Source organism: Myotis nattereri (assembly GCF_964212035.1).
Source record: "Myotis nattereri genome assembly, chromosome: 2".
NCBI classification, from domain to species: Eukaryota; Metazoa; Chordata; class Mammalia; order Chiroptera; family Vespertilionidae; genus Myotis; species Myotis nattereri.
Window position 1 is genome coordinate 195,387,603 of NC_138076.1, and position 16,377 is coordinate 195,403,979.

The following is a 16,377-nucleotide window of genomic DNA, read 5'->3' on the forward strand; positions in this document are numbered from 1 at the left end:
CATATCATTGGTTCTAGTGAGCATAAATCAAAAAAACAGGAACTGCTTCCAGAGCAGGAAATGTCAGAATGCCTCTGTAAGCCTTCTGAGGGTCAAGGGAGAGGCATGGGTGCTGGATGCTGGTTGTCTTTGATGCCCACGGAAGAAGAAAACCCCTAGACCTTTACAATGTAAGCCAGTACACCATGTGAACTGAAGCATGAGCTAGGGATAAGTTCTTCCAGGGTTGGGCAAAAATGGTTTTACAGTTGTGAGTATATGAAACAGTTTATTCTTGTATTATTATTTACTAATTATTGCATTATTTCCCATACAAATAACTGTAAACCTACCCTTGCTTCATCCTGTAATTAAAGGATGGAAACAAATGAGCCTTTCCTCCAGGCTCTTTTGAGAACTAGGGGCCCAGTCTTGATGTTGGTGAGTTGATAAGGAACAGCGTGACATGGATGCTCACAGTTATCTATTCCCACATGACTGAAGAGCAAATGTGAATATCATATAGGTTCTCCCATATTGTGGACATTTCTGGATGCAGTGCTGGGGACAGTGGCTGAGGACCAGAGGCACTTCCAAGTGCCTAAGTACCCACTTGCTAAAGATATCATAAGCAATATGGAAGCTACATGGAGAGTAGGCCTTTTCCACACTCTCCTACAGTAACTGATGGGCCTTGCCTTGGGCACAGGACCTCTGACTTTGTGGCCCTGATCTTTTATGTCCAAGCAAGTGAAATCTCCAATTTAGTCTTGTTCTGGAGCCTATGTGGCTCTCCATGTCTGTGGTGTGGTTTCTTCTTCCTTGCTCTAACTAGTCAGCTTGCATTTGAGCATATGGGCATGGTAATGTATTGAGTACATATGCTCATTCTTTCTATACAGTCCTTTGCATTAAGCATATGCCCTGGGACTAACAACATCATAGACTCCATGACAAATGAGAAAATATATATATGGGTTCTGCCTTCAGAGAGGATAGAGTGTTCATATGAGGCCACACACACTAAGATATCCTAGGAGCACCTAGAGCCTGACTGAAAGAAGTTAATTGGACGAGAGGCTCACTGAGCTGAAGGTTGCCCCACTTTTGAGCAAAAGTCTCTTGGGTCTGGCGGGTCTCCCTTCAACAAGCACAAACAGGACCCAAAGAAGTCTTTCAATAAGTCTTTATGGTGTCCAGCTGGTTCCACAAGGAGGCCTCTTAGGCAGAAGTTGCACTGATCCATGCCCTAACCCCGTGGTCGACAAACCGTGGCTTGCGAGCCGCACGCGGCTCTTTGGCCTCTTGAGTGTGGCTCTTCCACAAAATACCATGTGTGGGTGTGCATGTACAGTGCGATTGAAACTTCGTAGCCCATGCGCAGAAGTCAGTATTTTGTGGAAGAGCCGGTAGTTTTGGAAGAGCCACACTCAAGGGGCCAAGAGCCGCATGTGGCTTGCGAGCCGCTGTTTACCGAGCGTGCAGTTTGCCGACCACTGCCCTAACCAGTTTGGCTCAGTGGATAGAGCGGTGGTCGGTAAACTCTTTAGTCAACAGAGCCAAATATCAACAGTACAATGATTGAAATTTCTTTTGAGAGCCAAATTTTTTAAACTTAAACTATATAGTTACGTACATTGTTATTAACTTAATTAGGGTACTCCTAAGCTGGCCTTTGCTAAAAACGTCCTCAATCTGATTGAGGTATGTTCGCTGAGGTCAACCCCTTCCAACTCTCCCATCCACACTCATCTTGTATACTTGTTTAATCTATCTCCTTTCCAAAAACCGACTTCTGCGTATGGGCCATGAAGTTTCAATCGCACTGTAAATGCGTGCCCATACATGGTATTTTGTGGAAGAGCCACACTCAAGGGGCCAAAGAGCCGAATGTGGCTCATGAGCCACGGTTTGCCAACCACCGGGATAGAGCATCGGCCTGAGGAATGAAAGGTCCCAGGTTTGATTCCGGTCAAGGACATACACCTTGGTTGCGGGCACATACCCAGTAGGGAGTGTGCAGGAGGCAGCTGATCGATGTTTCTCTCTCATCAATGTTTCTAACTCTCTATCCCTCTCCCTTCCTCTCTGTAAAAAATCAATAAAATATATTTTTTTTTAAAAAAAAGAAGTTGCACTGATCCAGGGGGTGACTCTTGGGTTTGGTTGTTCCTCAGAGATTGGTTGATGATGGTGAGCCATAAAAACACTTACATAGCATCATCTCCTGTTGTGTTGGTTATGTTTATTAGTCACACACATGCTTTCTCCTCTCCAACATCATGGCACATCTTGGAAAAGCCAAAGAAAGGCCAGGAGCCTAGCTTGTTGGCTTCTGGAATCTCTGATGGAGTTATAATCCCTGCCTAGGAGTTATTTTTAAATGATACAGGAACATGAAGTCCTCACACCTGTAGTTATTTGTCCTTGGATGCTTCGGGGAAGACCTGCCAATGAGTCCAGGTGTGCACAGTTAAATTCTTTTTGAAGTCAGTCATGCGTCTTCCTGCTCCAGCATCTGACTTGATTTGACCATGGTCTTCTTGATTAGTTAGGTGTGCTTTCCCATGCCTGGTGACTCACCATTCGTATTTGTATTGCTGAATGGCTCAGTGATGTCTCTTGAGCACTGGTGTACTTGCCAATGAGTTAATCACTTAGGCTGTACAGGAAACAGGCCCAGGCAAGTGAGTTTTAAGATTCCCCATGGCCACCTTTAACTTTGATTTTTATTAGTCGCCATTTTAGCTTATAGAATAATGGAGCAGGGAGGAATTTTTGTCGTTGCCCTAACTCCCAGCTGTGGGGCACATCTGTTTCTCCAGCTGGGATCTGGCTCGTTGAAACAAAGTTTGAGGTATGCAGATAGTTGGTGGGATGAACAGATGCATCCCTCTGGCTTTGGTCAAACTGCTATGCAAAGCATGTGGTTTCTCTTTGTATCAGCTGACAAGTTAACATTTCCTCTCTCCTTTCTCAACACTGGTGCCATCCTCAGGAACGTGCCCAGGTTTGGTTTTCAGTGTGGTAACAAGTGTTGTGTGTCCCCTTTCTCTTCCACATTGTGTTCCTGGTCTAGACTCCTCGTGATTATATGTGGTGTGGCAGCTTATGTCCAATAGAATCTGATCCTAAGTCCTGACTTTACTGTACTTGTGGTGTCTGGTTATAACCCACAGGCCAAGATTGCTATTCTGCCTGTTTACTAACTACTCATTGACTCTTGGGTTTTAGGAACACTCCCGGCCTGAGTATGAAACCAGAGTTCGAGAAAAATTGCTGAAGAAGAGTGACCAGACTGTTGTCCAGAAATTGGGGACCAACATGAGTGAGAGGGGGGATGAGGTAAGATGCTGGTGTTTTTGCTCACTGCCCTCTTTACTTCTTAAGATCCTGTTGTCATTTCATTGGGAACTCCTTCATGGACAGAGATGGCTGTGAGAAGGGGTTGACAGAGGTGAGACAGGATGGAATAAGAGCATGACATCTCTGATTGTCCTGCATTCAGAGCTCATGGGTAGTAGGCTTTTGCCATGACTTGATTTGTCTCTCTTTCCTGGATAGTATCTGGACAATATTAGAGAGCAGGTTGGAGAAGAAAGAAAATGTTGTCAGGCCTGGTTCCTCTGGACTCCATCACCTAAATATATAATAATAATCTCCACCACCACCACCATACCAACCAGCAATGACAGCTAACCTTTATAGGATGCTTGCTTGCGCTAGGCAAGGCACTGTACTAAGCGCCTTATATTATTTTATTCTCACAATAAATTTATGAGGCTGGCATTATTGTATGTAAATGAAAACTAATGAAAAAAATTAAGTCCACAGATTAAGTCATTTGACAAAGGTCACCCGGCAAGTAAATGAGGGGATCTGGGATTTCAACCCAGATCCATTGCCAACAGTATGTACATCTAACCACTTTACATACTGCCTTTAAGTGCAATGAGGAAGTCACAGGATAAAGCAAGAAATGGCTCTTAGGGCCAACAGAGGAAAATTCATGCCTGCATTTGCTTGAGCTACTCATATATAATAATGTTCCTTATATTTCATCTTACCTGGGTAGGCCTCCAAAAGTAGGAATGTAATGGTGACCATCGCTTCTGAGTTGTATTTCTGAGTTTTATAGTGGCATTCAGCTATTGAAACAGAACTTCAGAATTTAGAATTTGATCTGTAAATACTCCTGGTGTGTGTGAGGTGGGGGTACAATGTGGGGGCTCCACTTTGGCAGTGCCTGTCTCCTTTGAGTGCTACCCTTCTTTGAAACTGTGTGTGTGTGTGTGTGTGTGTGTGTGTGTGTGTCTGTTTATGTCTTTTCTAATCTGGTTCCTGAAAAAAAATCGACAAGATTGAAAATCTGTTGTTTTGTGCATATCTTTTCTCCATCTTGGATTTGAATTCAATTTGTATTTAATTTGACATTCTTTAAGTTGAAACCATTCTTGTTAACATGCAAATTTATTCAAGCATCAAAACAGAAGAATGTGTTGTTTTTGAGCCCAGAACACTAGCTTTTTAAATTTTATTTTAAAGAAAATAGGACTTTGAACAGAAAGAGGGTGGCCCTTTGAGTTATTTTTTTTTCCTTGACAGCAAGTTAAGTCCAGGACCACCAGTTATTCAGGGAAATAATGAATTCATTCTTAGGAAAGAGTAATTATCACCACCCCCTCATCCGAAAGCAAGCATTCTGTGTCCTGTCAGCTTCGGCAACTCCACGCAAACTACTTTCTCCACCCCAGAGCAATATACAATGGATAATTTTATGGAAATCACATGTAACTTTTATTGACCACTGACTCATTTAATTTTAATTCCATAGACGGGAATGCCAAGGAGCTGGGATAGCGTACATTGAGGCTGTGGTTCTAATACAAACATTGCTTGGATATATATGCCTGATAGGTCAACTAACTCTCAGGAACCATGAATAATTGAAAAACATCTGAATGCATTATGAATGATACATATGTTTATGTTTTAGCATTCAACATCTATTTTCATTACACTGTTGAGAATGCAAAGCTCAAAACATCTAATGCTTTAGACACCAGGACAGGGTGGAGGTGGGGATGACCTTCCCAAATGAGCAGTGTAAGATTAAAATGGGCTGGAATTTGATTGTTAGCATCCTTCTATATTCCCCCAGTTCTGTTAATATGTAAATGTTTCTGTTTTTGTTGTAAATCTAGCCAAAGAGGGGAGATGAGGGAGGGAGGAACACATTGTGCGGCCTGATGGGAGGGATGCTGCTCTTGCCTACGGGAAGAATTGTGGTCAATATTCACTACACGACATGGCCCTGGGGGCACCATCATGTGTATGATATTTAGGAAAGGGGAATAGAGAGAGACTAAGAATCAAAGTCTAGCAGGCAAACTTCGATGGGCTTCTTTCATCCCGGAGGATTACCTTGGCTCTGCCTTCATTGTAATCCTCAGGCTGCATATTCCCACCTCTTATTACTTTCTTTCCTTTTGAATGATAAAATCTACCATTTATTGAGGTCCAGAGTGGTCTAGGAACTTGCTGAAGATCACATAGCTTGTTGTGGGGGAGCTGGTAATCAAAATCAGCTCTGCTTGATCTCTAAGGCCCATCGCTTTTTTAATTTTATTTTAAAAATATCAAGTTCATTTTTTAAAAACAACTTTATTGAGATTTAATTCTCAGAGCATAAAATACACCCATTTAAAGTATACAATTCATGGTTTTTAGTACATTCACAGATTTGTGCAGTCATTGCCACAGTTTAAGTTTAAAATATTTTTATCTTTCCCCAAAGAAACCCTAGATCCAATAGTTACCAAGCCCTGGGAAGCAACTACTCTATTTTCTGCTTCTATAGATTTGCCTATTCTGGACTTCCATATTATAAATGGAACCATGCAAAATGTAGTATTTAGCTTCTTTCACTTAGAAAAATGTGTTCATGATTCATCTATGTTGTAGCTATATCAGTACTTTCTTTTTATTGCCAAGTAATGTTCTGAATTTTGGATATATTTCATTGTGTTTAGATATTCATCAGTTGATGGACATTTGGATGGCTTCCACTTTGGGGGCTATTATAAATAATGCTGCTATACATATTTGTGGATGTATGTTTTCATTTCTCTTGGATATATATATATATATATATATATATATATATATATATATGGAAATACTGGGTCATATGGTAACTCTATGTTTAACATTTTGAAGAACTGCCATATCAATTTCCAAAGTGATTGCTCCATTTTACATTCTAACCAGCAATGCATGAGGGGTCCAGTTTCTCCACATCCTCACCAACACTTGTTGTCTTTTTTATTTTATCTTAGTTGTGTGAAGTGGTATTTCATTGTGGTTTTAATGATCATTTTCCTAATTACTAATGATGTTAACCATCTTTTCATGTGCTTATTGGCCACTTGTATGTTTTCTTTGGGAAAATATCTATTCCAATCTTTAGCCCATTTTATCCTTTCAACTGGATAATTGTCTTTTTTGTTGTTGTTTATTTATGGTTGAAAGAATTACTTACATAATCTGGACACCAGCCCTTTGTCAGAAAATATGATTTACAAATATTTTCTCTCTTCCTATGGGCTTAACAAATTTTTTTGATGATGTAATTTGAAGCATAATGTTTTGTAATATAGTTTACCTATTTTTCCTTTTGTCACTTGTGTTTTTTGTGTCATATCTAAAAAACCAGTGCCTAATCTAGTGTCATAGAGCTACACATCTAGGTTTTCTTCTGCAAGTTTTATAGTGTTAGCTCTTAGATTTAGGTCTACAATCCATTTTGAGTTAGTTTTGTGTTTGAGGTAAGTTAGGGGTCCAAAAAATATTTTTTTTTTTTGCATGTGGATATTTAGTTGTTCCAGCACATCTTTTGTTAAATTTGTTTATAATTATTTTATTGCAAATGTTATTATTTTCTTAATTTCAATTTTGGATTATTTATTGCTAACATATAGAAATATAATTGATTTTTGTATATTGATTTTGTACCCCCAACTTTGCTGAACTCATTTATTAATTCTAATAGTTTTTAGTGGATTCTTTAGGATTTTCTCATCTGTGAATAGAGAAAGTTTTACTTCTTCCTTTTCCAATCTGGGTGCATTTTATCTTTTTGCCTAATTGCCCTTTCTAGAATCTCTTCTACAATGTTGAATAGAAGTGATGAAAATGGACTTTCTTGTCGTATTCTTGACTTTAGGAGAAAAAAATAAACTAGTCTTTCATCATTAAGTATGATGTTAAGCTATGGCATACTACCTTTTTCCTTTATTTTAATCCTCACCTGAGGATATATATATATATATATAGCTAAGCAACTGTCCAAACTGTCCAACTGGCCGGTAGCTATGAAGTGCACTGACCACCAGGGAGCAGATGCTCAACGCAGGAGCTGCTGAGCTGTGGTCACTTGGCAGCAGTGGTTCTCTGGTGATGCATCCTGGAACCAGAGAGGAGGGAGCCTGATTCCTCGTGATTCCTCTCTCACTCTGGGATCCCTTGGGGGATGTCAGAGAGCTGATTTCAGCCTGATCCCCACAGGCCAGGCTGAGGGACCCCACCTGCCAGAGGGACCCCGCTCACTCCACAGATGCCCTTCAAGCCACAGCACCAGCCCAGGTGTAGACAGCTGGGGAGGGACCATGGAAGGTTTGCTCTGAGGCGTGTCCAGCCCATTTTGCCCAATCCTGCTCTGCCAGCCACCACCCGGGACCATCTGCATTCGTCCCTGAACCAGAGGGACTAATTAATTTCCTTTCAATTTGCACAAATTCATGCACCAGGCCATTAGTGTTTATTAATATTTAGAGAGAGAGGAAGGGAGAGAGAGAGAGAGAGAGAGAGAGAGAGAGAGAGAGAGAGAGAGAGAGAAACATTGATATGAGAGAGAAACATTGCTAAGTTGCCTCCAGTACACATCTTCATTGGGGATCAAACCCAAAACCTAGGTTTGTGCCCTGACCAGGAATCAGATCCACAACCTTTTGGTGTACAGGATGATGCTCCAACCAACTGAGTTGCCCAGCCAGGGTTGCACTACATTTTAACTCTCTTTATGAGGTTTCTCTGAGAACAACTCATATTTCATCAACATAATGCTGATCTGAAATAATCCTATCTAATAATAGAAAAACATGGTAATTAACCATACCTCTGACATGCTTCCCATTGGCTAATCAGGGCGATATGCAAATTAACTGCCAAGCAAGATGGCGGCCGGCAGCCAGGCAGCTGAAACGAACAGGAGGCTTGCTTGCTCCAGTGATGGAGGAAGCCAAGGTTCCCCGCCTGCCGCTGCCGGCCTCTGAGCTGCACTCTAAGAAACAATGTTGCAATTATAGAAGCTAAATAAACCCCAGAAACCTGCTTTCAGCTAGCCGGGCCTCAGAGCTGGAGTTGCAACAGTGTTTCAATCATAGAAGCCAAACAAACCCAGATACTTGCTTTCAGCAGCCAAGGTCTCAGAGCTGGAGCTGAGCCTCAGAGCTAAAGCTGGCTCTCAGTTCCAGTGACAGCCATAGAAGGTAAATAAATCCCAGAATAAAAAAGAAAAAAAAAAAGGAGAGGTTAGGAGCTTCAGTCGCCTGCCAGCCTGAAAACGGCCCTTAGCCCCTCACCCAGACTGGCCAGGCACCCCAGTGGGGACCCCCACCCTGAAGGGGGTGTGACCAGCTGCAAACAGCCATCATACCCTCATCCAGGCTGGCCAGGCACCCCAGCGGGACCCCCACCCTGATCCGGGACACCCTTCAGGGCAAACCAGCCGGCCCCCACCCATGCACCAGGCCTCTATCCTATATAGTAAAAGGGTAATATGCAAACTGACCCTAACAGCAGAAGGACTGGGAATGACTGGTCACTATGACACACACTGACCACCAGGGGGCAGACGCTCAATGCAGGAGCTGCCCTCTGGTGGTCAGGGTGCTCTCACATGGGAGGAGCTCTGCTCAGCCACAAGCCAGGCTGATGGCTGCCACTACAGCGGTGGTGGTGGGAGCCTCTCCTGCCTCTTCAGCAGCGCTAAGGATGTCCGACTGCAGTTTAGGCCTGCCCCCTGCTGGCAAGTGGACATCCCCCGAGGGCTGCTGGGCTGCCAGAGGGATGTCTGATTGCCATCTTAGGCCCAATCCCCCAGGGAGCGGGCCTAAGCCAGCAGGTGGTCATCCCCTGAGGGGTCCCAGACTGCGAGAGGGCACAGGCCAGGCTGAGGGACCCCCTTTCCCCCGCCCCCCCCGAGTTCACAAATTTTTGTGCATCGGGCCTCTAGTCTTATCTAATAAAAGAGTAATTTGCAAATTAACTATCACTCCATGACAAAGATGGCGGCACCCATAGTCGCCGGGGCGGGATGCTGGTGGCGTTGCCCTGGCAATGCTAACCCAGCAGGCAAGAGCGGCCCACAAGCAGCACCCAGCAGGGCCTGCTTGCCCATAACCATGGTGTGGAGCAGGCAGGCCCCGCAGAGAGCAGAGAACCATTGTGAGCGGGCCTAAGCTGTTAGTAGGACATCCCCTGAGGGCTCTCGGATTGGAGAGAGTGCAGGTCGGGCTGAGGAACCACCCCTCTCCCCCCCCCCTCCCCCCCAGGCACGAATTTTGTGCACCAGGCCTCTAGTATGTTATAACTGTAATGGGGTGATAACTACACTTCCACAATGGGGAGTGTCAATGGAAATAAGGCCCAAACTTTGGCTGGCTTGTGGTGCTTTCATCAGATAGTTGAGTCCTCCTCTGGGTCTGTTCTGCTTCAGTTATCACATGGGGAAATTGGGTTATAGCCTCTGTCGTTCTGAGAGTTTGTGATTTTTTTTCTGATGTGAGAGATGATATTGGTTATTAGCATGTTAAGCTATGGCATACTACTTTTGGAAGATAAACTGTCTCTTTATCCTAGATGGTGGTAATTTGGCTATTCTTATATCTATTTTTATGATTTTTAAGGGTATGGGCATGGTGAAAGTGGTAATAATGATAAAATTACATGTAATATTTATGGAGTGTTCACTATGGGCAAGTTTATAGGCTTTATTTCACTTAAATTTCAAAACTTTATTACCTACAATTTATACATGAGAAAACTGAAGCTTAGAGAAATAAATAACATAATATGAATATGAAGCAGAACCAGAATATGAGCCCGCGGACCTGACTTAGGAGCAACTAAGCTATTGACCACTATGCTCCTCTGTCTTTCAAATGTTTTGCCATATCCTCAAATGATTCTAAAAAATTGTTGCTTCTTCCTCTTTACCAGTATACTACAGGCAGTAAGGACTGTGGTATTTGTTGGAAAGATGGGTATGAGACAAACTTGCTATCCTACTTTTTCTTTACTGGTTTGTATACATTTTGGTGGGTGATGCTCTGTTTCCACTGAGGACAGTAGTGAATAGAATTAGCTCAGTTTATAGCAAGACAGTAGGGAGAAATCTAAAATATAAACACAGATATATATTGTATTTCCAAAGGTCTGGAACTTTTTTATTATTTTTCAATCCTAACCTGAGGGTGTTTTTATGGGTTTTAGAGAGAGAGAAAGAGAGAAAGAGAACAAGAAAAGTATCACACTGAGAGAGAAACATTTGGTTGCCTCCAGTATGAATCCTGACCAGGGATCAAACCTGCAACCTAGGTATGTGTCCTGACCCAAAATTGAACATATAACCTTTTGGTGTATGGGATGATGCTCCAACCAACTGAGCCACCAGCCAGGGCTAGAGTCTGTCTCTCTCTATATAAAAGCCTAAGCAACCATGAAGACTGAATGACCAGAATGATGGGTCGCTATGATACGCACTGACTACAAGGGACAGACACTCAATGCAGGAGCTGCCCCCTGGTGGTCAGTGTGCTCCCACAGCAGGAGCGCCGCTCAGCTCACCTACCCATCCTGGCGCCCACCAGCCAGGCAGCAGCTACTCCTTCCCTCAGTAGTCCTGCAGATCCAATCTCTGGAACAAAATCCTGACAGCACTGCTGGCCTCCTGGAAGTCGGCCTCAGTGGCTTCCCCTCCCTAGATGCTCCACAAGGAAGAAGGGATATAAAAGCGGACACCAGGTGGCTCCCGACCACTGATGCGATCGTCAGTGGGATGGATCCAGATATCATCCCACTGCCCACCCAGAGGGCTGATCATGTCCCGCCCCTTCCCCCTTGAGATCCCACCTGTGCACTAATTCATGCACTGGGCCTCTAGTCTTTTAATAAAAGAATAGGCTCATTTTTTTTCCCCTGGCTTGTGGATTAGTTTGAATCTTTTCTGGAATAGCCTGTCCTGGGCATATTTGGAGGTTTTCTCAAGTTTCCTCAAGGGAATGATTTTCTTCTGTTCATACAAGATGATAAAGCTCTACCCCTTCTAATTCCTACTCCTGTCTCTTTTCTTTCAATAAACTTTGTATGAGTTAGGGTAGCTATTTTCAACTGGTGTGCCACAAGAATTTTGAAAACATGCAATACCTATTTAATTAGGGGCACTGACTTCTTTTCCCTTAGATTGTCAAATTTAAAAATGACAACAGCCAACACAATAGCCCTTTGGTGAGAATGAGTCAAAATTATACCTATATTTTTGTCAGATTGACAAAAAATATAAGTATAATGTATTTTTGGTGTGCCGCAGAATTTTAGTAATTAGCAATGTGTGCCGTGAGATGAAGAAGGTTGAAAATCTCTGAGTTAGAGAATAGTCACAAAACAAAGCTCAAGCCTTGTAGTTCAATAGAGGGAAAATAATACGAGGAACTAATTCTAAAAGTTTAGACCTGGGGAAGCTGAGGTAATCAGAGGATGGTGAGGCATCCCAGAGTTTAGCAACAGCAGGGAGTTGCTACATTCAGTGAGTAGGTCTGAGAACAAGTGAACTGCACAAATAAGTCAGCCTAATTTTAGAACCTACCAGGCAGAGGTCACTTAAGCCAGGTCCTTGCTTTGAGAAGTAGTGAAAAGTTGGCAAAAATCATAGGAGTGCTAACCACTGACAGAATGAATGAGTACATAAATGATCAGTTGTTCAGACCATTCCTGAGTTGTTGAGAATGTTTGTGTGCATGGGGTGGGTGTGCTAGTGGTGTGAGCATGTGCGGGAGTGTGTGTTTGTGAGAGACAGAGCGTGTGTGTGATGGTGTCATTAGAGTGACATAGATCTGATCAGATAACTGGGACTTTAAGGAAGAGGGAAAAACATATTTTTGTGTACAGGAACAGAGCACATAGCAAGCTGGGGAAATAGCAAATGTGGCCTGAAATGAATCTTCTCCTATAAAACATATCACTAAAAGGACAACAAAATCCCATTTAAGTAGTCCCGGGAGTTTACCTAATGGTGCTTGTTGTCACCCAAATGTCTATCCAGTGTGGATGCAGGCACCTGTCCTCCCATCCCTGTCTGGCGCTGCCTGTGAGGTTGCATTTAATGAATGTTTTATGGGGAGCTTTGAAGCTAGAACATGTGCCAAGAGGAGGCCTGTGGATGGGTGGGTGTTAATTTACTGTTCAGTGCACCACCCTGGGGACAATTTTTTCAAAAGAAAACTCATCTAAAGCATTGAAACTTTTACGATCAATGCCTCTGGCAAGAGCACAAACATGTGGAATAAATTATTCATAATTGCAGGGCCTTGACCAGAGGCTGGGACAATAGCAATAGGAAGCTTAGGACTGTCTTGTCAGACAGCATGGGGAAGAAGGGAGGCCCAGGCTGCAGGGATGGAGGGGTTCTTCTGTCTGGGGTCTCACTCTGGGCCAAGGGGATATGGTCCAGGCTTTCCACTGAAGTCCTCAGTAATTTATCAGAATGTTCTGTGAAACAGAGTAAAGTTCCCTCAGCCTCTCTTCTGAAGGTACTATATATATATTTTATTTATTGTTTCAAGCTTTGGTCTCTCTCATCTTTCTCTCTCTCTCTCTTACAAGAATTGGGGAGTCAGTCTTGTTTGACTATAGGATGGGATGTCTTCTTTTATTTTTTAATTTGATTAATTTATTTTAAAATTTTTATTGAATTATTGGAGTGACATTGGTTAATAAAAGGAATATCTTCTTAGGAGTAGTTAAGGACTTATATTTGGAATTTCAAGGTTCTACCTCTTCTGTCATTGGTGGGATATAGTTATATGGTTCCACCTGGATGCAAGGCAGGCTGGGAAATATAATCCTTGCCAGGAGCCTCCAGACTACCAAAGGGACAGTGGCCTCCTCTGCCACAGTATCAAATGTTGATTTGAGTACAGTGTGAGCAGTTAGACTCTGAGAAGGTAGGAGGGATTTAGGTATAGAAAAGCCTGCTGATGGTTCTGACTACTACCCCTTGAGATCACTATTGTAGGAGGTGAGAAAGGCAGGAAATTTCCATAAAAAGAACCTGTGAGTGAGAAGTGTTCACCTATTGGTGCACCCGCAAAGCCAGGCTGAGTACTTTAGTAAATGAGTTCTCTTCACTGGAGTTTGGGACTGACTCTCTTTGCACAGAATTTAGCACTACCTGAAGTGGCATTGTAAAATTTTTGTGTGTATAGGTGCATTAAAATTGTTTTTATTTTTAATGATATAAATTATGCATGAAAACATTCTCCTCACCAGAGAAAAATCTATGTTTTAGATAAAATGAATGTCTCCCTAGACCTCATATCCTCCCAATGTTATTTGTCTCCCTAGAGGTAGGCATAGTTAAGTTTGGTTTATATCCTTCCAGAACTTTTCTTATGCATTTATTCAGATATAAACTTATATGTGTTTTGTTTATAAATTTATTTATACATACACATGAGAGAAAGTCATGGACAAATGGTTTTAGTATGTTGAGAAAGTTTCTTAAGGTATGAAGGAGATGTTTCCTAAACTATGCCCCAGTGCACCCCAGAGTGCCACAGTGAACTCACAGAAGTGTTGTGGAGTTTGTAACCATTTATAAGGAAATCCCAGCAATACTTGACACCTATTACACACCATGTGAATACTACCTCAGCAGTGTTGATGTGAAATTTCACAATACACCTTTCAATGTCATCATCTCTTAGTGATGGCTGAGTTTCTAGTAGAAGCAGTGCAAGTTCTACACAAAATCAGTGTGGAACAGGAAGTAAGAGTGGTCATGTCTAATCTGACTCAATAGTTGGAGAAGTTGAATAGTGTCCAACAGGTAAACACATCCTTTTAGCAAGTAATTAGGATTAATAATAAAACAAAATATAATTTTTCTTTCAACTTATGTGTATTTTTCCCCAAATGGCTACTAAGTTGTTAGAACATAAATATTTATTAAGGTATTTGGACTTAACTATTCAATAAATGGAACTGTTAAATATTTCTTTGAGCCTGGGGATATTCTGTAAAAATTATCGAGACATTAAGGGTACTGTGAACTGAGCAAGTTTGGGAAGTACTGTGTAAAGAAATTCCTAAGTTCTATGGACATTGAAGAGTAAAGTAGACAGTCAAGAGCAGAAAGGCGGACAGAGGAATAGCGAGTTTCAAAGTCACAGGAATTTGTTTGGGGGTGGTGATAGTCTGTGTGTGCTAGGAAGTGCAAGGTAGACTAGCAGCTTTTCCACTTGGTATTGGGTCTCCCTGATATCTCCTTTGGGCTTTAGAGTTGATCTGCCCCAGGATATTCTCACCCTCTCTTTGTCTATGACTAGGTCTCTCTTTCTATCTTTCTTAGTCTCTCTGTCTTTATCTCTATCTGTTGGCCTGTGTGTGTGTGTGTGTGTGTTAGGAGGGCATTGAGTGTTTCTGATTATGGACATTCTTTTAAAACATGGGGACTTAAAAATAAACTCAACAACTTCTTATCCAGAAGACTTCGCTTTACTTACAATCTCCAGGGTGGCTTGGACTTCATGGAGAGGATGCCAGAGAAGCATCGCATGTGTCCATAAACATCTCCCTTCGTGGAGCATGTGAGTTATTCATCCCAGAGAGAGACTGCTCGGGTGGCCCAGGCTGTCAGAGGGGGTCTCTGGCCCTCTTCAACTGACAGCCCATTCTCAGCCTCAAAAGTTCTGGCTAAAATAAGACTTTCTCTTCTGCTCATTGTATACATTTCTACTGGCCTACATCTAAATTAAGAAGCTACAAATAAGGAGAGTCCCAAGGCCTGGGTTGTGGAAAGAACCTAGAGAGAGCTGGGCAGCCTGTGAAATGAGAGTATAGTGGGGGAGGAACAGCAGCAGATCTAGGCTTTGAGCGAAAGCTAGGCAAATTCAGGCTGGCATTTCTGAGCAGACCCTCCTGGAGAGCACAAGGCCCAAATATGTGCAATGATTGGGAATGTTGGAACAGCAGAGTCACTGATGGAGGCCAGCACATACCACTGGGATGTGTGATGTTTGCCACTATTGACTTGCAGTTTGGACTTTTCTTCTTTCCATCTAAATGATTTTTCCATATACGGACTGAAGCATGTAAATTAAATTTGTCTTTTGCTGTCTGGGCCAAGGTCATTATTTCACTTCCCTAGAATTCACTGGAAACACACATAAGCCGTTCAGTTTCCTTTGCGCTCTTCCCTTCATGTGCCAGAAAATCAAAAGTGCTGGTTTAAAAAATTCCTCTGGGGTCACAAGGTGTTCTGGCTCCCTGTAATTCTTTTTGACACGATAGTCAAAAGGATCTTTCAAAGAAAAGGGGGTTTGCTTTTGCATGGACAGAGAAAGCAGAGGCCTTGAGACTATGCCCTTCGAGCAATCATTACCCAAGCTAGAGAAGGTTGCAAGACCTTCCCTCTCCATCCACCAGCACACCTGCTCAGCTCTTCTCCAGTTGGTGAGCAAGGGCCTCTTACCCAATGCAGCTTCTGTGGACCCTGAGTTCCTCCAGGACATGACTCTCTTAACTTTCATGCAGAATAAGAATGAGGAAGGAAGTGTCCTTACTTCAGTTGAGGTTCTCTCAGAGCCAATGATTCAAGTGTAAAATTTATTTGGGAGGTGGAAACCCCAGAGGTGGAGTGAGAAAGTGACAGAGAAGGGAAGGCAGCCAATATACTGTCAAACAACTTACCACCTCTGCAAAGGGGCAGCTGGCTCCACGAGTGGTTCTTCATCTACAGATTGTCCAAAGCCAATCCCCTCATCTGAAGAACTGCTGCTCTTTCTTTTATTCAAAAATACTCATGCTTTCCTAGCACTCTGATGCCACATATTTTGGTCTAGGGCTGGTAGGCCTGTGATTTTCGTGGTACCTTTGGACCATTTACATCCTTGTGGTGGAGGTATACATAACCTTGAAAGAGTTAATACCCAACCAAGGCCAAGAAGTCTTGCTTATGAATGGCCTAGAATTTGCCCACTTCTAGGCCTGTTGAATCCAACCTCATGATTCCCCAGGAAGGCCAGACATAGTGGTGTCCAGTTGGCTGTAGACATTTAA

The 16,377-nt window shown here is 42.7% G+C and overlaps 1 protein-coding gene across 2 annotated transcripts in view; it reads left to right on the top strand.

The window, feature by feature from the left end:
- The window catches only part of ANO2 (anoctamin 2), a gene marked incomplete at both ends in the record, with an annotated part of 294,774 nt that overhangs the window by 149,603 nt on the left and 128,794 nt on the right, over positions 1 to 16,377 (top strand). For both annotated transcript variants that reach the window (XM_081084448.1, XM_081084447.1), the window contains one exon: positions 3,214 to 3,324. In XM_081084448.1, the coding sequence (XP_080940574.1) occupies positions 3,214 to 3,324 (111 nt within the window). The remainder of the gene's footprint in view (positions 1 to 3,213; positions 3,325 to 16,377) is intronic.